Here is a 24987-nt window from a genome sequence, read left to right as displayed (position 1 = left end):
GCTGATGAAAACTTTCCAGGTTCCAGTCTGAGGTAAGGAATCTATCACTAACGTGTCTCTTTCAGATCATCTATTCATCTCTTCATATATGTATGTTGAGTACAATGAAAACTGCCCCTACACTTTTGATGTTAGTTTCATCTGTTTGCCTCAAAGACATGTGAAAAAGAGGATAAAAACTGACATCATTACACTGGCGTGGCAGTTTATGGTTCCAATGAAGGCACGCAATGCCGTATGCAGAGCCAGGGGCCCCTAACAGCGCGGAAGAGCTATTGAAAAAGTTTCCAGTCAAAGTGGACACATGGGGATATTCGAAATGTGAGAAATCTTCAGGTAGATTAAGTATCCACCAGAAAAAGTGTTACCGTACTTACCTTTTACACTTGACAAGAAAGTAGAGCAAGCAACCTGAGGCCTTCATGTCTAATTTGTTACAAGTATTTACTGCAGGAAAAATAGTCCATGGGAGTTGTGTTGGAGCACTGCATTTTCTACTATGGATCCTACAGTCATTGTTACCATACCTTCAGCACGGCAAGTCCAATTTATTTGTATTCAATACTATTTATAATAAGACATCAACCAAACTCAAAAAGCAAAACTGCATAATTTCCACTTTCGTAAACTGCTGATTAGATGTGTATCATGTGCATACTACTGTAAAATATCATCAATACCTTTGATAATCAAAATAACAATGCCAAATGTTGGACTGCTATCAGCAACTGAAAAAACATTTCTTTCACACTTATAACGTAACAACCTTAGCTGCATCTTTTTAATAACATTAAAACTTTTAATTTTAGTACAACATGAATATTTTATGAGCTTATCACCTGGTGTACAGTCCTGAGCCTCATCAACAAATATAGCATCGAATGATCCCATTTGAGGCTTACTGAGCTGCCATTCCTTCATGTATCCTAAAACAGAAGATCAATGTTTATTCTCACTGTAAACGGAATATTGCCAAAACCTACCGCACCTCCAAGGAAGAAAAAATAAAAGCTGCTGAATGACAATTATAATAGCTTTAATTTAAAGCACATTTTAAATCCTACTTTTTAAGATATGTCCTTCATAACAGAGAATGCAGACAGCTATTTACTGAACAAGCATTTGCAATGCAATAGGTCTCGCATTAGGAAAGTTTGAGCTATTGGTCATGTAAATGACAATTTTTTTTATTTATGTGTTTTTGAAAATAGCTAAATTAATAGCTTTGTCATTTACAATGCCAATAGTTATAACTTTCGCAAATGTGATACCTATAGCATTTGTAATGAAACATGTTTTGTATTTACGTGACTTAGATGTATTGATATTACAAATAACAATGGCTTTAATTTTTTTAAATAATTAATACTTAAATAAAAGTGAAAGTAATTTATAATGGCAATAGCTTAAGCAAACTTTTGTAAATAATTTTTGTGAAGATAATGTTCAATGTATTTTATTGTGACGAAAATCCAAGAACAAAAGTGAAATATTAACATATTTTTGTGACATTTGTAATAAAGCTTGAAACATTGAGAGAACATATTTGAACCAGTGATGCTGTGGTGATGCGGAGTGATGCTGTGGTGGTGCTGAGTGATGCTGTGGTGGTGCTGAGTGGTGTTGAGTGGTGCTGTGGTGGTGCTGAGTGGTGCTGTGGTGGTGCTGAGTGGTGCTGTGGTGGTGCTGAGTGGTGCTGCTGAATGATACTGTGGTGGTGCAGTGGTGGTGCTGAGTGGTGCTGTGATGGGGCTGAGTGGTGCTGTGATGGGGCTGAGTGGTGCTGTGGTGGGGCTGAGTGGTGCTGTGGTGGGGCTGAGTGGTGCTGCTGAATGATGCTGTGGTGGTGCAGAGTGGTGCTGTGGTGCTGCTGGGTGGTGCGGAGTGATAATGTGGTGGTGCGGAGTGATAATGTGGTGCTGCTGAGTGATAATGTGGTGCTGCTGAGTGATAATGTGGTGCTGCTGAGTGATAATGTGGTGCTGCTGAGTGATAATGTGGTGCTGCTGAGTGATGTTGTGGTGGTGCTGAGTGATGCTGTGGTGTTGCTGGGTGGTGCTGTGGTGGTGCAGAGTGGTGCTGTGGTGATGCTGTGGTGGTGCTGAGTGGTGCTGTGGTGGTGCTGAATGATGCTGTGGTGGTGCAGAGTGGTGCTGTGGTGGCGCTGAGTGATAATGTGGTGGTGCCGAGTGATAATGTGGTGGTGCCGAGTGATGTTGGGGTAGCGCTGAGTGATGATGTGCTGATGCAGAGGGCAGAAAGGCACAACAAGCGGTGTGTAAACACCCACTTTGTACTTATAGTCCTTGCTTACAAGAAGCAAGGCAGGCAGTAAAAGAGATGCAGTTACTGACAGCCTTGCTTCTCATTAGTAACCACTATAAGTACAAAGTACGTGTTTATGCACTGCTTGCATGTTTTCCCAACACATAAATAAAAAGCACTGTCATTTACAATGACAAATAGCTAAAAATCTCGCAAATGCGAGACCTATTGCATTGCAAATGTTTGTTTCCTCTGTTGTTCATGCTGTAAAACATTAACAAAAGAGCCAGCATGTCTCTAAGTCCAGAACTTTTGTCTTTGCAAGTGTGTGTTTTCTTTTTGCTCACCACTCTTGCTCGGTGTCCACAGCCATGCCGGATTGAAACAACCAGTAATTCTCTCACCCACTTAAAGAACAAGCACTACAATGTACTAACTACAAGGCCAAAATACTCAGCACTCCGTTTACAAACCACTGTAGCTTGGTACTTTAATCAAGCCGTTAAATTAAAAGAAGCACAAAAACAGACTACAATTCCTAAAATTCATCAGCTTTTTTAAAGAAACTCAAGGGCTGCAAAACTGAGGTCCCCAATGCCCCTGTTCCACATAGTTCTGGAATTCACCAAGAAGTGGCGAAAATTGCACAAAGGAGGGAGGAGCAGGTAGAGTGAAAGAGAAACGCAGTGAAATAGCTCAGTAGGTTGGGCAGTGGCTGCTGAATCTGTTTATGTGTCATCTAGAAACCCGTCAGTGGGGCTGTCTCGTCTTTTCCTCCTGCAGAGGTGGCTAACAATGAATACCCACGGAGATGGACAACAAGCATGTCTCTAAGGCCAGAACTTTTGTCTTTGCAAGTGTGTGTTTTCTTTTTGCTCACCACTCTTGCTCAGTGTCCACAGCCATGCCGGATTGAAACAACCAGTAATTCTCTCACCCATTTAAAGAACAAGCACTACAATGTACTAACTACAAGGCCAAAAATGCTCAGCACTCCGTTTACAAACCACTGTAGCTTGGTACTTTAATCAAGCCGTTAAATTAAAAGAAGCACAAAAACAGACTACAATTCCTACAATTCATCAGCTTTTTTAAAGAAACTCAAGGGCTGCAAAACTGATGTCCCCAATGCCCCTGTTCCACATAGTTCTGGAATTCACCAAGAAGTGGCGAAAATTGCACAAAGGAGGGAGGAGCAGGTAGAGTGAAAGAGAAACGCAGTGAAATAGCTCAGTAGGTAGGGCAGCGGCTGCTGAATCTGTTTATGTGTCATCTAGAAACCAGTCAGTGGGGCTGTCTCGTCTTTTCCTCCTGCTGAGGTGGCTAACAATGAATACCCACGGAGATGGGCAACAGTGAGCAATGAGGATTCTTTTCACGAGGGGCTTCTGAGTGACTGAAATAGACGAGAGTGAAGCTCGAGCTGTCTATAAGGTCACTGAGATCACGAGGTGAAAAACACCCCCTTGACTCACCGGCACCCACTTATAACTACTTTATGTTGTATTTGGGTTCCTAATATGTCCACCAACACACATTTTGAGGCGTTGTAAATATGGGCTGGGAGGAAGGATTCAGCATTGTGACTTCACAGTGCCTCACTGCTGTTACGTAACTGCAGAGGATAACAGCATTTTGAAAAGCCTGTTCAGGGTCGTAGGTGGGAATGAGGCTCGATACAACATGCAATACTAATAGCGCCTAGAGACAATTCATTCTGCTGCGTGCGCCACAAGAATAGTAAAATCCAAAATATGGGTGCTAGAGAGAAATGTGGGATTTAAGGCTGCTTTCCATAATCAAGAGGGCCGAAACCAACAGGCTCGCAACGAGAGGGGGAAGAAGGGAGAGAAGAGATCGGGGGCAGGGTGAGAACGGTTGCTTGGTCAGGAAGAAGGAGCAACAAGCTCTTAGCATTGCTGTGGAGAGGGGGGAGGAGAAAGTGAAAGCGGGCATGGCACGTTGTGCGCGTGAAAGGCACGGCATGGGGCGGCAAAGCAATTTCAAAGAGTGGGAGGGAAGGAGCGAGCATATGGGATGAGGTGTGAGTGAGGGGGAGAAGAAGCCTTTGATGTGGTGATGTGGTGTGAGAGGCCAAGCTCTCAGAGGCAGGCAGTTAAAGAAACAAGCTTCTTGGCATTGCTGTGTGGGGTGGACAATTCCTTCAGCTGAGTGCAGTGCACTACAATATTAAAATACAAAATATGGGTGCTAGAGAGAAATGTGGGAGCCTTCTTAAAGTATTGACATAGTGTGTTCAGCAACCTTATGCACAGCTCCCACCATATGTGCACGTACAGTGCACCACGCAACTGAATTCCCCTCTAGGCGCCTTCTGCGTCTGAAAGGAAGCGTGAAGGGACAGAGGTGGGTGGGTCTAGAGATAAACTGGGAGGACAGACGAGTCAGTGCCGCCGAAAGTGCCTGGGGCCAATGCCCTGCCCTGCTAAACAGAACGCAGCTGCAAGCGCATGCTCAGCCCTGCGGGCATCTGGGCGCTGAGTAACAGGTGCTTGCGGTCAGTGGGTGCTGATGAAAGTAAAATATCACGTGGCATACACTCTGCAGCCTTGAGAGTTATCATATGTTCCATTCCAATATTGCACCGTGTGTGTAACCACTCCCATTTTAGCAACAAGCATTGGCCATGAAAGAGACAGGGCCCTGAAAGTGCGGCCTTGAGATGCGCTCTGTGGTGGGGGAGGGGGGGTCAGGGGCTGTTGTGAGAGGCGCAACAACAAAGGAAAGGCAAAGGCAGAGGATGTTTATAAGATTCACCGAAATTGTCCTATAAACGCCGTTAAGTGTGAAGCAGATCCCTTTGAAGCTCTCGGAGGCAGGAGCAAATGGTAAGGGGAGGAGAAATGCTGCTGGAAGGCTCGGGCAAGCTCGTCTTGGCATTGCTGTGGGGAGGGGGGGAAGGAGAAATGCCCACGGACTGGGAGGAAGGGTGACTGACGAGAGTGAATAATTATGGGAGGAGAGATGCTGGCCTGAGGCAGAGCGCACCATATGGAGAGGGAGGGGGGTGGGCCAAGTGCAGGGGAAATGCTGCTGGCAGGGGGGAAGGCTTGGGCAAGCTCGTGCATGAGGAGCTTTTCACATGATTCTTTTCTCATGAACTCTTTGAAATCCGCCTGGTAGGAATTTTTGGGATTGACAACAAAAGGTTCAAGTAAACTCGACCTAAACATGTACTAAATTTGAATTAACAAATGGATATTGAGTTAAAAACTAAAAACAGTAAAGTCTCAAATGTTGGTATGGACTAAGGAACTTTTATAAACAAGCATTTGCAATGCAATAGGTCTCGCATTAGGAACGTTTGAGCTATTGGCATTGTAAATGACACATTTTTTATTTATGTGTTGCTTTTGAAAATAGGTAAATTATTAGCTGTGTCATTTACAATGCCAATAGTTTTAACTTTCGCAAATGTGACACCTATAGCATTTTTAATGCAATGTGTTGTATTTACGTGACTTAGATGTATTGATATTACAAATAACAATGGCTTTTAATTTTTTTAATAATTAATACTTAAATAAAAGTTATTGTAATTTATAATGGCAATAGCTTAAACTTTTGTAAATAACTTTTGTGAAGATTATGTTCAGTGTATTTTATTGTGACGAAAATCCAAGAACAGAAGTGAAATATTAACATCTTTTTGTGACATTTGTAATAAAGCTTGAAACATGGAGAGAACATATTTGAACCAGTTGTTGTTGAATGGTTGCACAGATTGATGCTGTGGTGGCGCTGAGATATGTTGTGGTGGCGACGTGTGATGCTGTGCCGTTCAGTGATGCTGTGGTAGCGCATAGTGATGTTGTGGTGCCCCTGAGGGATGCTGTGGTGGTGCTGAGTGATGCTGTGGTGATGCGATAGATAGAGTGAGGGCGATAGATAGAGGGAGGGAGACGATAGAGTGAGGGCGATAGATAGACAGATAGAATGAGTGAGGGCAATAGATAGATAGAGGGAGGGCCATAGATAGAGTGAGGGCCATAGATAGAGTGAGGGCGAAAGATAGAGTGAGGGCGAAAGATAGAGTGAGGGCGAAAGATAGAGTGAGGGCGAAAGATAGAGTGAGGGCGAAAGATAGAGTGAGGGCGAAAGATAGATAGAGGGAGATAGATAGAGGGCGATAGATAGATAGAGGGCGATAGATAGATAGAGGGAGGGCGATAGAGAGAGGGCGAAAGATAGACAGATAGAATGAGTGAGGGCGATAGATAGACAGATAGAATGAGTGAGGGAGATAGATAGATAGACAGACAGAGACAGACAGATAGCTAGATAAATAGATAGATAAATAGATAGATAAGAGTGAGGGTGATAGATAGATAGACAGATAGACAGATAGATAGAGGGCGATAGATAGAGTGAGGGCGATAGAGGGAGGGAAATAGACAGATAGATAGAGGGAGGGTGATAGAGTGAGGGCGATAGATAGAGTGAGGGCGATAGATAGACAGATAGAATGAGTGAGGGCGATAGATAGACAGATAGAATGAGTGAGGGAGATAGATAGATAGACAGACAGAGACAGACAGATAGCTAGATAAATAGATAGATAAATAGATAGATAAGAGTGAGGGTGATAGATAGATAGACAGATAGACAGATAGATAGAGGGCGATAGATAGAGTGAGGGCGATAGATAGACAGACAGATAGACAGATAAAGTGAGGGCGATAGATAGATAGAGTGAGATAGATGGATAGACAGACAGACAGACAGACAGACAGACAGACAGACAGACAGATAGATAGATAGATAGATAGATAGATAGATAGATAGATAGATAGATAGATAGATAGATAGATAGATAGATAGATAGAGTGAGGGCGATACGGCCGGGGCAACTGGGAAGACCAGAAAAGGCAGCCCTTTATAAATATATTCCTGAGGACCTTGTCAATTGTCTATGGTTGGTGCACTGTAGAACCAGGGAACCAAGTACAAGCCAACCCCGGCATCCCACCTATAGGCTGCGCAGTTTTATGTAATTTACCAAACACGCACTGTGGTTTTAGCACATACTTTATAAACGCCGGTGCTCCCCCCCTCGTCCCCCCGCTGTGCATGCCTTCTCTCTTTAATGCTAAGCTTGTGTCTAACTGTAATGCAGTGCTGAGTTAAAGAGCTCTGATACCTTCGTTTAAAGTTTGCCTATATAAGTGAAAACCAATAAATACATTTAAAATAAAGAGTCGTAACGCAACCTCCTGATTCTGTACACATGATAAGTAAATTGGGTGCCATAAAGCTATATATTACTAACATAAATTAATTACAGCACTTAGAAATGGAGCCACTAGGAATACAAATAAATGAAGCTAAGACATCTCTAGCCTCTGGGCAGGAAAACAAAGCAGAAGAAGAGAAAAGCACACAAGCTTCTGTTAAGCTGCTGCTCGCAGGGTGTCTCAGGTCCAGCTACCAAGCACTGAGGGGGCAGGCACTGCAACAGCTGCAGCAGCTCAAGGTGTGTGCTGAATGACTTGAGCAGCGAATGGACTCGCAAGAGGCTCAGGAGGTGGGGGACAGAATAACATCGCCGTGTCCTCCCTGTAACCAATCCCAGTGCAAAGTGGAAAGAAAAAATAAAGTGAAATAGCTGCTGCCTCTCTCCTCAATAAACTTAGCAGATGCTCTAGTCCCTGGGACAAAGCATTTACCCAATGAAGGCATCAATTAAGGATGAAAATGTGTGTGAGCGATAGGGAGCAGGACAGGAAGGTGGAGGGGAGACAATGCCAAACATCCAATAAATAGCTGCTAAAAGACACACAAAAAAACATTATGGGCAGGGAAGTGTCAAAAGACATCCCAGAGCTGTCTGCTGCCGGTGCGGCACCATGGACAGCACTGGAAGAGGGCAACCAGGCTGATGGTGGAGCACAGCAACCAGGATCTTCAGGAGGAGGCTGCAGGTCTATGTAGATCACAGGGCGGCCGGGCATGGAGCAAGGTGCATCTGGAAGCTGTGCACAGGATTCCCGAGCCCGGTGCCGTCTGCAGCGCCCTCATGGCTTTGCATGATTGCAGCCGAACTCCAGGGAGGGGCGACCTGGGACTGCACAGTCTGTAATCCCAGGAGGGAGCCGACGTGCACACCGCTGACATGTCTGACACTAAATTCAAAGTGGCGATATTGCTTAGCTCAGATGTCTTTCTCTGTATGTGCGAGGGCACAAAATGAACCACGCACAGCAAGGGGGGAAAGCAGAGGAAGCGAGGTAAGGCATCCCAAACTGGTGGAATGTCCTGCTGCCTGCAACCCAGGAGATTAGGAAGAAAAACAAGAAGAGAGAAGCGAAACTGAAACAAGCTCGCGGCATGCGTGGTGGAGGCGGGGGAGCGGCATTGCATGGCGGGGGGCAGAGGAGCGGCTTCCTTTGAAGTCTGATGCCGAGGCTCAAACAAATAGTGGGGGATGTGGCTGGCGATGTGCACGCACATGGCAGACATGAACTGTACCCGATCCACAGTTTTGGGTAGACTTTTGAAAGCCTTACTATAATCTCGACAAACAAGCATTGCTAAAGCAATGCTGAAGTCGAGACCTAAAAAACGGAATGGCCATGTGTCCAATCAAACATTTGCTCATTAATATGGAATGGGATGACTTAGATGCTGGCAGAGGACTGCCTGCCTTACTCAGAGAACCCCATCTGCTTAGTTGGATCTCTAAAACGTCAGAGCAACCATTGCTGCAGCAGTTGCACTGAAGGCTTTGTTGACTTTGCTGCGTTGCACCCAAACCTGGACTGTTTATTAAGAAAAAAAATGTAATGGCCTTCATTCACAGGGAGTTTTCTCCCTGTACACTGGGGTCATTGTTTGATTTCCCTGCCCGTGACCACCGTGTCTTGCATCGCGGTTCTAAGCAGAGGTTTCTAGTGAGGACTGTAACTATGACATGACGGTCCATTTGTGTAGTTGGGCTCTCAGTCCAGAGGTTTTCAATGTCAGGAACCCTGTAGCTCACCAATTACCAAATGGGGCATGCAAACTGACAATATGGTGCCCTTCATCTGCCAAACTGTAAATAACCCCCATAGTGTTTAATGGAGTGTTGCCCACTTTAGTAGAACCAAGACTGCCCTTTAAATATGTAAAGCGCACACTGACATGACAATGTGGATTCAGTTTTGCTTAGCATGGTCTGCAGATGATGGCAGCCACATACTTACAACAAGCATTTACAATGCAATAGGTCTCGGGTTACTTACGTTTGAGCTATTGGTATTGCTAAATATTGCAACACCAACTGCAACAAAAGTCTATAAATTGTAGGCCAAAAACATTTTTTTTTTTGTAGCAATGGTGGCATGCTGCGCTTTAGATGAATATGTTTAAAAGGTAAAGTGTGCCATACTGGGATTTCTACAATAGTTAATTGTGGATGCGTTAACAATTGATGTGTGCACTGACGGCTGATGGTGTGTGTCTGATGAAAGCGTACACTGACAGCTGGTGGTGTGTGTGTGCCTCGTGAAAGCATACACTGACGTCTGGTGATGTGGGCCTGGTGGAAGTGTGCACTGGAGGCTGGTGGTGTTTGGGCCCTGTAAAAATGTACACTGATGGCTGGTGGTGTTTGTGCCTGGTGAAAGCGTGCACTGATGACTGATGGTGTCTGTGCCTGGTAAAAGTGTGCACTGACGGTGTGGTTGTGTGTGTATTTGTATGTGTGGTTGTATGTGTGGTTGTATGTGTGGTTGTATGTGTGGTTGTATGTGTGGTTGTGGTTGTGTGTGTGGTTGTGTGTAGTTGTGCGTGTGGTTGTCTGTGTGGTTGTGTGTGTTTGTATGCGTATGTGGTTGTGTGTGTGGTTGTTTGTATGTGGTTGTGTGTGTGTGTGGTTGTGTGTGTGTGGTTGTGTGTGTGGTTGTGGTTGTGTGTGTGTGGTTGTGGGTGTGGATGTGTGGGTGTGTGGTTCTGTGTGTAGCTGTGCGTGGTGTTGTGTGTGGTTGTGTGTGGTTGTGTGTGTGGTTATGTGTGTGGTTGTGTGTGTGGTTGTGTGAGTGGCTGTGTGTGTGGCTGTGTTTGTGGTTATGTGTGTGTATGGTTGTGTGTGTGTGGTTGTGTGTGTGTGGTTGTGTGTGTGTGGTTGTGTGTGTGTGGTTGTGTGTGTGTGGTTGTGTGTGTGTGGTTGTGTGTGTGGTTGTGCGCGTGCACTGGTGTAGTATGCACCTCTGGGTATGCACACAGACACATACTCTCTTGCGCTCTCTCACAAACAAATACAGACACCCATACGAACACACTCTCACATCACATACACACACAGACTGACAAACGGACAACAGACAGGCTCACTGTGATGAATGCACTTAGAACAGTGACATAAGAGCCAGGTAGATTGTAGTGAGTTCACCTCATAAACTGAGTGCAGAGACAGGTTGACTGTAGTGCGTGCACCTGACAGAGTTGTAAGAGACACGCCTACTGTGGGAACTACACCTGAGCATGGACATAGCCACACATCCAATGAGGCAGATGAAATTTAGCAGCGCAGAGAAGCGCTATATTTAGCTACGCTTGAATGTGACAGCTACACTTGTAGATAGAGCCCCTCAGAGAGAGGTTAGCTTTAGTGAGTGCACATGATAGAGCGACAACACATGCAGAGTACTGGAGTGATTGCACCTGAGAGGGGCAGAGACATGTTTACTGTAGTGAGCTCGTCTGGGGAGTGAAAAACTCCCTGCAGTGACTTGCATGCACCAGAACGACTGGCGCCAGACTCAGTCTTGGCGCGGTGACTGCAGGAGAGAGAGTACAAGGAAACAGTTCCTCTAGGGATCACTAGAGCGCGTCTGTCACTTCCATCAACTCTCGGATGCAGTCACTACTTCAATCTGCCCCTGCTACTAACCTGCCAGGTGCAGTCGTCACATATTTATATTATGTCCAGAAGCGGCTTTCCTCATATACACATGGAACAGAATTCTATGTTTATTTGCATTATTAATGCAGCAACCCAAGCTCTTGAAGAGTTCATTCTCTGTATACAGCAGCTGCTTCATGTCTGAATTTACTGCTCTTCTTGTGTGCTGAAGTAAGAGTGAAATTGGTGTCAGAAGTCGAATTGTAGGGTATTTCACCAAACCATTTACCGAGAATATTTTTCCTGAAAGAATCATAGTTTAAGACACTGTTTTTCTTGGCATAGACAGTAATTTAATAATCCAACTTTTAACACACAGCCAGGAAACAGATAACGAGCAGGCAGGTCATGCTGCCTTTAGTTAATGCTCCCTGCCTGTAATGAAAACAACTAAGAGTCCCTTCTTTGTTTTCTAGAAGAAGTACAGAATTGGAATCGGTAGTGCAAGCTCGCTTCACACACACAACAGGTACAGCAAGTGCAGCGGCACTCTTCTTGCACACGCAAAAACACAGGACAGGTAGCTGTAATGAATGATTCTCTGAACACACTGTGGGTGGCAGCATTATCATAGCTGGCTTCCTTACAAAAACATACACATGTGACATGGCAGGAGGAGGACAGTACAGCAGTAGTAAAGGTTTCTGTCACACACAGACTGAGTACAGCACGGGTCTGGGCAAGCCGATATTCTATGCATACACAAGAACAGGACAGGTGTTTTTGAAATATTTTTTCACACACATACCGGACAGACATTGCACGGGCAGCAGATTTATAAACGTCTTTCTCACAGGAAAGATACAGTACTGGGTGCAGCAGAGCAAGTTTCACTTGTACGGAGAATAGGTACAGCCATGGTAGTACTGCAAGTGTCCCTCGCACTCAGATGCACGCACATAGAACAGGTACTGCGCGGGCAGGGTAGGGCATGATGGTTTACGTACAAAAGATAAAGTAGGGCACAGGGTGCAGCAATGCACGTTCTCCTCACAGACCAAAATTACAGCACATACATCGCCAACAGTGCACGGTTCCCACCCACAAAAATAGGCGCAGCACAAACCACTGTAATCTAACCTTTTCTTACACACAAACGAACATTGCAGCAATCCAGGGTTCATCGCACACATGCTCGTCTGTAAGCCTGCCTCCGCCTCTCCCGCACTCAGTCTCCTCTTTAGCAGCGCCGCGCGCTGGTATGGAGACTCCCCCTGTATTCCAGAGAGGCGCGCGACGCGATCCGCTCTGCATGCAATGCTGTGGAGACAAGACCTGGCCGCGCGCACAACGTTATCCTATGGGAAAAACGCTGCGCGCGGCCAGGTCTTGTCTCACTTCGGGGTTCTCAGACTGCTGAGACGCCGACAATAGTTCTCTGGCGAGAACGCACTTTCAGCGCGTTACTAGCCGAGACCTAAAAATGGATGGTGTAAAAAGGAAAATGCTAAACGCGACTAACAGTGCTCTTATGGTCTACGGGAGACTTCAGTAACTCTGCTAGGAGATGTAAGAGGCCAAGCTGCTTTTGGAACAGATAAGGGGAAAAATATTCCGTTTTTAACCAACCTTAAACAAAACCTCTCTTTAACCAGCCCTTCAGCAATGAGTGTTGTCATGCCAATGCACCATTAGTCAGTCATAGCCTGCCCTCCCCACAAGGACCTAAGCAGCAGGAATATTTCACAGTTAAATTGGTACTAACCCAAGCTACATATAATCCCTGGGAGAACATCTGAAGGTTATTTGTAAACACCTCTGAGGATAACAGGTCTGTGAAGCAGAAAGGTTATGGGCATTATAAATGCAGTTGCAAAATATCTCAGAAGATTAAGTTGCCATTGAGAATTTTTGTTATGAGACCACTGTCCATGATATGTGGGTACCACAGAACACAGCTGCAAGCACATCCTTGGGAATTTACATGCAGAAGTACCAGGAGCATGCATCATACCAAATGAGCATGGCTGCATGCCATATCCAGAGGATATTGTAATGAGGAGTTCATGACATGGCCCAAACGTATCCCTCTTTCTCAGAGGTATGGTGAAAAGGGTATTGATATTGACCACACCCCATCATCAGATGGGTACTGTGTTCAGTGCCTCTGGGACATTAGGCGTGGCCAGCAAGTAGAGGTGTCTGGGAAACTGGGTACAGTGTGACTAAAGGCCATAGCCTGTGATCAGGGAAGACATGCTCAGTGGGCACAAGTAGTAAAAGGACTAGGTACAGGGTGTAGCCAAAGACCCCATTCAGTGTCCAGTACTGCTGGGCGTGGCCACAGCCTTTGCCAAGTGGGCATCAGGTACACATACGCTGGTACTTATACCTAAAGCAAATATAAAAAACACTGACCACAATGATAACAAAAGTAAAATTTTTAGTCATATACTTTCTTGCTTGTTGAGTTATTTTCAAACATTAGTTTAGCTGTCCAAACGAAAATTAAACATATACAATATACAACACGAAGATTTGTGCATGACTGGTACACATTAAAACATACATACATAAATATGTGATGAAAACAATTATTAACGAATATCAACTTTATACAGTTGAATCTCAAACTATCTTCAACTGTATAAAAATGTACTCTATTGATGCATTAATAAGTTAATTGTGAAGCAAACAGATAAGGTATTGAACGATATTAGTTTCAATTGTTAATGTGGTCCATTAAGAGCTAAAGTCTTTCACTACATAACATGTTGCAAGTTGCCTTCCTCCTTTTAGGAACTAGATACATCGATAGATTGATTTGTTTGGATTCTAGGACATTAGGAGTGAACCCACGATACGCTTAGGTTCTCAGTGACATGTCCTTTCCTGCCCCATTATCAATATGTGTTGGGGAAACAACTACAGCTGCTGCATGTTTTGGTGTGACATTGTTATTGGGTGTGAATACCAAATTTGAGATTCTGCACCCGATGATTACTTGAGGAATCATTAGTAACCCCGTAATCAGATAGCCTGTACCAATTTAGTGACAGAGTATTCTCGAGAGACTGGTAGCTTGCTTATGCAAAACACTGCTACAGTACTGACTGTAAAGTATTTGTGATACTTTCACTTGTATACGATTTCTTAAAGCTTTAATGCTAAAAGAGAAGTCTTTATTTCGAAGAAATGTATGTGCCTCACCCCATCATCCGCTGCCCAATGAGCTCTAACTTGTATTTGGGCAAGATGCACATTCCATTATGTGTTATGCATCTGTTGTTACTGTCACTAAGGGTACTGTCTGTGTTAATATTTTGCCCGTTGTCATATTTTCTTCTGTCGACTAACTGCTCACTTTATCTTGATAGTGTCAAACCTGGCTTGTTTACTATGCTTGTATTGATTATATATGCATTAGTGCATGTGACATCAGATGGATGCACAATACCATAATTCCAATATTTACATACCCTTCTCTCACTCTCACAAACTGAATCATCTGGTAGAAGCGAAACTGTTCCTGAAATGCCATTATTCTCTTTTGCGTTCATAAGGCAATAGTTGTATTAATGCCCAACTCTGCTCCTAAGAACATCTTCTACTGGAACAAAATGAGGCATGATGGTAAATCCCAAAATGCATATCATAGTGAATCCCAAAAGATAAAGTAAGTGTTTTAACATTTCTAGGCTGATGTGGGTTTTCATTAACTTCCAATATGTTCGCTGGATATACACAAATGGCCTATGTTCTGCAATTTGGCAAATAGCCTTAATATAGACTCTATCCAGAAACTTAGCACCTTGATATTAGTGTGAACGCCCCATAACAAACCCAGTGACAATTGTAATGTTTTTTTCCCTTCAAAATATGAAAGTATTCAAGCTTAAGGTATATTGCCATCAAAAGATCTACTCTTTCCGAAAAGGTAAGGAAGATGATGTGATGTGGAGGTTAAGTCCCTGCTCACAATATTCTATTTCAAATATATTTTATGTACATAAGGGGACATAATACGGTCAGCAGCTGCTTTGAGCAGTACCGCATCAAGTCTGTCTTCTATCTTGAAAGAATTTTCTTGATTGACTAGATTGCAATCTTAGGTATGTTGTCCGAAATCCCTCACTGCCTTGCATTGGTTGATGCTGTGTCTGTGAATAAGGAAATCTACCTTGTTCTCTTCACTTGCTTGTGATTCTCTTTGAAAATTATCTTAAGTCTGCAGTACTCCCATAGGCTTTGCAGTTTCACTTGCGATTTTCTAGTGAATGTTGATTCCCGACAAAGACTGTTCAGCTGTCTTAAAGATAGATGTTCACAGCCACATTTGTCTATATAACAAACTGGCCACGCATGGGCTGTCTGCTTGCTGTGTCAGCGAGTAAATGAAAATGTAAGACGGCTGTTATCAATGGTTTTCCTTTCCTGGACAATACTTTTTGCTCTCCTTTTGTATTCTTGGTGGGGGTGTTGCAATCTCCTTCCACTGCTAATGCATGCACTACATAAGCAAGCATTCTAATTTGCTATGCACCAATATGTAGCTGCAGCTCTTGCAGCTTTTTTCCCCGCTGCATCCAGCGTCACACTGTCTTTAACTGGTGGATGCAGAGTTGTTAGATCTCTTCCTTACAGTTCTCCTTCATATTACTCACTCAGCACCAGCTGTTCAAAATCAAGAGGTTGTGTAGTATCACTCCGAACACCAAAGAGAGGTGTCTCTGATGCTGTCTTGCAGGGAAAAGGACATCCCTCTTCACTGCCAGGAAGTAACAGCATGATGGACTGGTGCTCCAGCAATGAATGCTCAAATCATCAGGCCTGTACTTGTTGGACATACATATTTGCAATTGCATGGAGGGCATTTGCCCTTATATGAAAAAATATAGAAGTGCAGTGCTGCTGTCTAGGGACAGTACTAGGTTCAGGTCTCCAATATAGTGCCCCACTACCAGTACCAGGCAACACGCTACTGAGATCCAACCTCTTTGCCATTTATATAGGTTGGTTCCTGCTGTGGCTTTCAAGCTCATTGTGATGTGTCTCCTTTCTACCATTAGAGCTGTGTCTAATAAATCTGTTGGTCAATGAATCTACTGGTAACATTCTTCGCCTCATGTAGCCCCAGGATGCAGATCCTGTGTGTCATTATTGTATTATGTCAGTTGGTACTTAACTTGGTAGTTTCAAACCATATGGAGAAAGTCTGCATCTTCCACTCCGCATGTGGAGCACACTGCCTGAGCACCTGGATGAGGAAAATGCTACTTAACCAGTATGCATCTGTTTTTGGCATGTAGAGCTGTAGATTCACGTGCTTTGCATAAGCCTGCCATCTAGTGTTGGGTCCAGATGTTTGCACTTTGTTTTTCCTCAAAGAAGTCTTTTCCAGTCACGAGGAGGGTGACTCCTCATTTCGGTGATAGTGCGCATGGGCATCAACTCCATTGTCAGATTCTTTTCTCATAGAGGGTGAGAATGTAGTTAGTAAGAGTAGAATAGCGATGTCTGTGTGTGTCTAAGTAAGATATTACTGCAACTGGTATAGGTACCCCGGGAGGTGGGTGGTCACCTGTGAATCTACAGCTCTACATGCCAAGAACTGATGCATACTGGGTAAGTAGCATTTTCCAATCGAGGCATGTGAGCGGTAGATCACATGCTTTGCATAGACTATACAGCAGTAATCTCCCTAAGCGGTGGCTACCCTGTAGCTGTTGCAGTGGTTTGAAAGATTGTACGTAGAACTGAATGGCCCACATTAGCTTGTTGTCTCACTCGCACATCCATACAAAGGTGTTTTGTAAATGTGTAGACCATGTTGCAGCTTTACAGTTGTCAGCTGCGGGAATGTTTCCTAAGAAAGCCATAGAAGTCACTAGTTTGCGAGTGGAATACGCTCTAGGGGGAATTGTTAAAGTTCTTTTTGCTTTTGCATAGCATATTTGGATACATTTAACTATCCACTATGCAATACCGGATTTAGAAATGGGATTGCCTTTCTGAGGTAGAGTAAAAGCAACAAAGAGTTGTTTAGTTTTATGTAAAGGTTTTGTCTTTTCAATTTACTAGAGTAATTCTCGTTTAACATCTAAGGTGTGTAGAGCACGTTCTGCCACAGAATCTGGTTGAAGAAAGAACACAGGCAACTCAACAGATTAGTTGATGTGAAAGGTAGAAATTACTTTGGGTAGAAATTTAGTATTAGTTGGAAGAACCAGTTTGTTTTGGTGTACTTGCAAAAATGGTTATTCTATGGTTAGTGCATGAAGCTCACCCACTCTCCTCAGTGATGCGATAGCAATGAGGAAAGCAACTTTCCAAGTGAGAAATTGCAGCTCACATTTATGCAATGGCTCAAAGGGTGCAGGAGGAAGTCTTAGGGAAATAGCTCTTTTGAGTCCTTCCATAAAGGCCTTAATAACAGGCACTCCGAAAAGAGACAAATGTTGTCTATTCTGCTCCGGGACACCACACTAGCAATAACCCCTCCTCATCTTACCACAGTTCAGGCCATCAATATGATAACTCCAACACCTGACCCCAGACTCGATGAGATACTACTATCCCTTCAACAAATAAAAGAGGACATCCAAACTCTACCTGACCTGATCCAGCATCAACCCAAGCCACAAGTGAAACCTATTAATCGGCAATGCACTAGCCCCCCCCCCCCCGCCTCAACTCCCCAAATGAATACAGTACCCTACCCAAATGCCTCATCCCGCCGACCAGGGAAAAAAGAACCCTAGCTCCAAGTGAGCTCACTTCCCTGCTTCATTCCTACAAACTCTCTTTCCTACCCTCTAAACCTGCGCACACAGATGACACACAGAAACTGTCCTTAATCCAACCCATCCATCCCAATGCATCAAGAATTACAAAACACCCCCCCAGAGGCATTGATGAAAATAACCTCAAGAGAGTACCCATCTCCCATGACCAGAACACCACTCTGATCAAGGCCCAGCTAAAATGTTTCCTACTAAACTGTAGATCAGTATCATGTCATGCCGCTGATATAGCTGACCTCATTATAACCAATGAACCCAACCTTATCATCTTAACAGAAACTTGGCTAAATGAATCATCCACACCCATCTTAGACATTTTAATTCCCCCAAACTTTTATATCACAAGACTTGATAGACTTGATAAACTAGGTGGTGGCATTGCCTGCATTCATAGGAACAACCTCTCTGTGAACCGCTCCAACTCCCCGGTATTCTCTTCATGTGAATACCTCTGCCTAGATATCTCGAGCAATAACAAGCCAATATGCTCACTTTATTCTTTCTACCATCCTCCTGGTAATAACCTTACCTTCATCGAACACATTATGGATATTCTAGCCACAAATATAAGTCAACAGATTACTCAGATCTTCCTGGGGGACTTCAACCTCCACTGGAACGATCTAAATGACCCAAAGGTCAACAGCCTCAAAGCTTTCCTGTCCGACCTCAACTTGTCCCAATTTTGTGATAGTCCCACCCACGAAAAGGGCTCAACCCTTGTAATGTAATGTAAAATGTAATGTAAAAATTACTTCTAAAGCGCAACTAACACCTAGCGGTTTCTTGGCGCTCGAGCAGCAGGGAGAAGACAGTCCGCAAGACAAAAGCATTAGTGATAAGCATTACAGAACAAGTGAGTTTTGAGAAGGGACCTAAAACGTGCGTAGGGAGAGGCAGATCTGACACTTACAGGAAGTGAATTCCAAAAGGAAGGAGCAAGAAATAAAAATCTTAATCCTCCATGTTTCTTACGTTTAAAAACCGGGACCTTAAGTAGGGCCAGGTGGGAGGAACGGATATTGCGAGAGGGAACATAAGGGTGTAGTAATGAAGAAATAAAGAGGGGGCTCATACTAGCCAGAGACTTAAAGATGGTACAGCCTAACTTAAATTTGCACCGCTCGGACACGGGGAGCCAATGAAGGGATTTTAACAGAGGACTCACATGTTGGTGCCTAGGTTGATGGTAAATGAGGCGTGCAGCCTGGTTCTGAACGAGCTGCAGCCTCTTCAGTAAATAGGACGGGATACCTGCATATAGAGAATTGGCATAGTCAATCCTCGAAATGACTAAAGCTAGCAGGACCAGGGTGAGGGCCTCAGTGGTCAAAAAGCGGGCGATCTTCCGAATTTTACGAAGCTGGAAGAAGCTCGACGAGACTACAGCATTGATCTGGGGCTTCATCGTGAGATCATTACTGACGATGACTACCAGACTTTTTGCTGAGTCGACAGGACTCGGGGGAAGACCTAAGCTCACAGGCCAAAAGGTAGATTTCCATGGGTTGGCAGCTCCCCCAACAAGCACCAATTCTGTCTGGTCGGGGTTGAGCTTGAGGTGATTACCCTCCATCCAGTCGCTGATGTGGCAGAGGGTAGACTGGAAGTTAAGGATGGACTCCGCCGAGCCATCAATATTAAAGATCAACTGGATGTCATCCGCGTAATTAAGCGCGGTGACATGATTGCCTCGTAAAGACCGGATAAGGGGAGTCAAATATAAATTAAAAAGAAGAGGGGATAAGGAGGAACCCTGCGGAACGCCACATGTTAGGCCAACCCTGTCAGCAGTAAACTGAGAGAGCCGGACCGCCTGATGGCGGTTGGACAAAAAGGAGCAAACCCAGTCCAGAGCGGTACCCCGGATGCCAGCCTCCCTGACACGGTCGACCAAAATATCATGGTCGACCGTGTCAAAGGCTGCTGACAAATCCAGGAGCACCAAAACCTGGCTGATGTTAGAGTCCGCCCCTCTCCGCAGTTCCTCCATAACTGAAAGTATAACTGACTCCGTAGAGTGGGCGGTCTAAAACCGGCCTGTTGGGAGTCAAGATATTGGGAGTGTTCGATGAAAGAGCTCAGAGTGTTAGTAACATGAGACTCATGCACTTTACTGAGGTAGGGGAGAAGGGAAATAGGGCAAAAAATGCTCATAACCGTAGGGTCCGCCGTGGTTTTTTTTAAGATGGGCACGACCTCGGCAACCTTGAAAGAGCTGGGAACCAGGCGAGAGGAGAGAGACGCATTCAAAAGTCCCAAGGGGGGGAGCGGACAGGCTGTAAAAGCCTCACGGAGAATCAAGGGAGGACAACAGTCGGTAGGGGACCCAGAAGTGACCTTGCTCAGAAAGGCTAAAAAATCATCCTCCTAGATTAGGGGGATCTGAGTGATTTGCTGCGGGTTAGGACAAAGCAAGGAGAGATCGGGCCTGGGAGGGGAAGGGGAGCCAGCGAGAGAAATGCTCTTTTTAATGTTGACAATCTTGTCCACAAAGAACTGATTAAGGGAATCACAGAGTGCTTGGGAAGGGAGAGGTTTAATGGTGACCCTGTCTGGATGTGACAACTCCTCCACAATGGAGAAGATGTCTTTAGTTTAGTGGCAGAGTTGACAATTTTTTGTGAAAAATAGGAAGTTTTAGCAGATAAAATCGCTGTTTTGTATTCTTTAAGCAGAGACGTATACCGCAACTTTGTGTCTGCGGTGCAGCCTCGCCGCCAACGACGCTCAGCCTGCCTAAGCTCGAGCTTTAAGCCTTTAAGGTCTACGGTAAAACACTTTTGTGCATCATGGAGACGCTTAAGCTTGATGTCTTTAAGCGGGGCTACAGCGTTACTGGCTGTTTCCAGCCAATGCGTAAGAGCTGAGGCTTGGGGGTGTCTATAGAATTAGCTGCAGGGGGAGGGGAAGTTTTAAGTAAATCAACAAATTTACCAAGGTCAGCCTTATTCCAATTCCGGGCTTGAAAATTGCTCTCCAAAACTCTGCTAGGTAGGAAGTAGCTATAAGGGAGAAAGAAATTATAAAATGATCTGACCATAGGCAGGGGGAAATGAGGTGGACAGAAATCTCCACACTGGATGTCCAGCCCTGGTCCAGGACGTGACCTTTAGTGTGGGTCGGAACGTTTATATGTTGACAACAGTTCATGCCGGATAGAAGATCCTAGAACATAGTGGAACTAGCACTCTCCTTCTAATCAAAAGGCCAATAGTAAAAATCTCCTAAGATTAAAATGTTGGAGTAATTGATGATTAGTTGAGAAAGCATATTGCCAAACAGCGTCGAGAAGTTAGGCATTGGTTGAGGGGGGCGGTATGCTAACACACAGATGAGGGGTGTGGCTGAAGATTCCAGTCTTAGCACAAGGTAATCAACCAAAGGGATACAGACCGTCGTTAGAGAGGAGAATCTGATGGAAGACGTGATAATGGCTGCCACCCCTCCGCCTGGCCTGCCAGAGGCACGATCCACTTGAAGGATATAGTAGCCAGGAGGAATAGCGGCAAGGATGTCTGGAGAGGACTCAGCATTGAGCCAGGTCTCGGTTAACAGCAATATGTCGGGTTTCACAGAGTCTAAATAATTACAAATTTCCAACTGATGTCTTACCAGCGAGTGAGTGTTAAGGTAGCTCACTGTAAGCTTCGGTAATGAGGGCCCTTTAGTGGAGGAGATGTTAGTACCTGAAAAGAGGGATGAAGAGGGGGGAGCAGCAGAGACTTGTACAGGAAGCGATGGAATCTCAGGGAACTAATCCCTGGCGCAAAATAATCCCAGTGACTCAAGTTTCAACCGAGTGGTTGTCATAAGAGGCCAGTTGCATGTAGAGGAGTTAAGTAAGAGAAAGAATATCCAAAAGAACGGACAGGGGGACATGCCCCTTGCGGACGGGCGCAGACGGGCTTACCTTAGGCACACCTTATTATTATTATTATTATGTTTCTTATATAGCGCCTGAATCGACCCCCGAAGGGGTATCTCCGCGCTTGCCTTGGGAACCCGTCCTGGCTTTTCCCTGTGAGATAGCCCCTACAGGACATCCCCAAGGTGAAAGCCAGGCATCCCGCCGCGGGGGGCCGTTGTGGAGATTAAGCAAGCTTAATGCCCAGAGTTGCAGAGTGTGAACCCATGATTAGGTCAGGCACCGAAGCGAGAATTATCGAGTCCATGGACATTTTGAGCTCAAGACCCTGCCGCGTCGGGAATTGAACCCTGGTCCCGGGTCTGACCTCTGCTTCAGGGTTTGCCTGCTCTAACTAGTGAGCCACACTTCTCCACCTTCAGCGCGCCATTGTCGCGCCCGCTGCGCTCGTCCGCTGCGCTTCCGGGGGGGCATTGCAATTTGAAGCTAAACCCCACCCCCAGACAGAACGCTGCACACGTTACCGCCGGGGTCCAGGTCCTCACCAAAGATGGCGCCTGCCCTCCACAACAAGCGGCACGTCAGCCGTGATGGACCGGGGCAGGGAGGCACACCTTGCAGGAGGAACGGGTATTAGATCACCCGCGGTCTGGCCCAGATTAAAATCAGGTAAGGAGGGTGAGGGAAGTAGTATTTAAAATAGTCGGGCGGGAAGCTCAAATAAAAATAGTATGCCTGGAAAGAGAACGGGTAGCAGAAGAGCTCAACACGGTAACACTGGCTCGCAGTCTGCCCCCAGCGCTCAGCGGTCCTTCGGGAATGCTGCCACCACACCTTCGAGTGCCGCGAAACGCCCCTCGTCAATGGCCAATTTGAAGCTAAACCCCACCCCCAACTAGAACGCTGCACACGTCACCGCCGACAACCTAGATAACCTCAATCCTACCGCACTCGCAACCATAAGCCACATTCTCATGTCCCCACCGGATGGATTTGAGGATGTACAGGACTTGACCAATCACTACTTCCACTCTATCAACAGGGTACTCGACAGTCTAGCACCTCTACAATTGAAAAGAGTCACCACAAAAGACTTAAACCCCTGGTATGATGGTAGGCTAAATGAAGACAGAGGATCACTGAGAGCAATTGAAAGACAATAGAGATCCGCTCCATCCACTGCCCACCTCAAACTACTAAGAAGCACCAGAAACCCCTATTACAGAAAGATTAGATGTTCAAAAGCTGACTTCATATGTAAACAATTAGACCAAGCTAAGAATCGCCCCAAAAACAATTCGAAATAATCAAAGCTCAATCTAAGGGTGTCTCCCACTCCTCCCAAGCGAATCCAGAAATACTACCCAATTGTGAGGAGCTTGCCGCCTTTTTCACAACAAAGACTGAAAATTTTAAGACAGACCTACTTAACGACCTATTATCCCACGCCCACCCACACATTAACACCGCGCTGACCACACCAGTGACCCCGCCTAACTGCCCTACAAAGCTCGACCTCAAGAACAACGCCTCCTGGACCACCTTCAACAGCTAAGAAACTATCTTAAACACGCTCATGGCTTTGAATCCCTCCAATCATTTCACAGATCCTCTCCCAGCAACCCACTTAAAGACCTTCATGCCACAGCTAATGCCCCTATGGACCAGGATTATAAACACCTTTCTTTTGCAAGGAACCATTCCAGACATCCTCAAAGCGGGTCAGGTATCCCCTATACTAAAGAAAGTATCAGCAGACCCGTCAGGCGTGAATAACTATTGCCCAAAATCCAACATCTCGACCCTGGCCAAACTACTCGAAAAATGTGTCCACATGCAGCTTAGTAACCACATTGACTACTTCAACCTGCTAGATCAGTTCCAATCTGGCTTTCGATCTGGGCATAGTACCGAATCAGCCATGACCCACATTATAGATGACGCTCTACAAATACTGGATCAAAATAAAGCTGGTTTGTTAATCCTACTTGACTTATCCTCAGCCTTCGATACAGTCAAACACAGCAACCTACTAGACCTCTTGAAACATAGAGTGGGCTTATCTGGAACAACGTTAAACTGGTTCACTTCCTTCCTCCAAGACAGAACGCAAAGATTCAAGATCAACCAATCTTTATCTAAGCCCACCCCAGTCACCTTGGGAGTACCCCAGGGATCTTCCCTCTCCCCAGTACTCTTCAATCTGTTTATGGAACCACTCACTGAGCTTCCAAACTCTTCAAACATCCAATATCACAAGTACGCCGATGACATACAACTCTACATTAAGGTCCACTCTCTTGAAGACATCAAGTTCCTCAACTCAACGCTCCAAAAAACACAGATCTGGTTGGCAAGCAACCATTTAAAACTTAACACACTAAAAACAGAATTCCTCCTTTTCGCTCCCCCCAAACAAACAGACATGATCCGCGAGTGGATGCACCACCTATCTGCACTCGATGGTCAACCTCTCATCATGGATTCCGCGAAATCCCTAGGAATAACTCTGGATAATAAACTAAATATGCAGAAACCCATCAGCGCTGCAACTAAAGGAGCCAATTTTCAGATGAACACCCTGAGAAAACAAACGCTTCATACCCGCGAATGACTTTAAACAGGCAGTTCAAACTCTAGTAATTCCCAGAGTGGACTATGGGACTGTCGCTCTCTGCGGCCTTCCCAGATCAACAACCGGTCCGCTAAGAGCCTCAATAAATACAGCCGCTAGACTCATCACAGGCTCCAGAAGAAAATGCCACATTTCCCCGGACCTTCGTGCCCTCAACTGGTTACCTTTTGAGGCCAGAATCCATTTGAAAATCGCCTGTATGACACATAAGGCATTGCACCAAAAAACCCAGAGTACCCAATGGTAACAGAACTACTAGGAGTTCTGATAATCTTCTACTTAAACCGCAACGCTTCTCCAAGAAAAAAAACTTACAATCGTACCTTCTCAGGAATGGCCCCTAGGATTTGGAACGCCTTGCCCCAGAAATGAGACTGAATCCGTCCGCTGCTTTCTTAAAAAAAGAAGTGAAATCGATGTTCTCGTCCAGATTTACCTGAACTTTCTTATACACTGTGTTGATATGTGCTAGTCGCTAACAGTTACCAGGAATGTATTCGCATAACTCATCATATTTATATGTATCTGTCAATCACCTGCATGTGCCCTGTAAAGCATTTTGATACCCGCA

General features: G+C 45.0%; 1 protein-coding gene across 1 annotated transcript in view; it reads right to left on the bottom strand.

Annotated features, from left to right (window-relative positions):
• Positions 1-24987, bottom strand: part of FBH1 (F-box DNA helicase 1) — a 618156-nt gene that overhangs the window by 232798 nt on the left and 360371 nt on the right. The window contains exon 12 of the mRNA XM_086918941.1: positions 840-926. Coding sequence (XP_086775067.1) covers positions 840-926 — 87 coding nt within the window. The remainder of the gene's footprint in view (positions 1-839; positions 927-24987) is intronic.

This window comes from Lissotriton vulgaris, chromosome 1_1 (genome assembly GCF_964263255.1).
Source record: "Lissotriton vulgaris chromosome 1_1, aLisVul1.2, whole genome shotgun sequence".
Classification (NCBI taxonomy): domain Eukaryota; kingdom Metazoa; phylum Chordata; class Amphibia; order Caudata; family Salamandridae; genus Lissotriton; species Lissotriton vulgaris.
The sequence above is the reverse complement of the archived record's forward strand: the minus strand, read 5'-3'. Positions and strand labels throughout refer to the sequence as shown.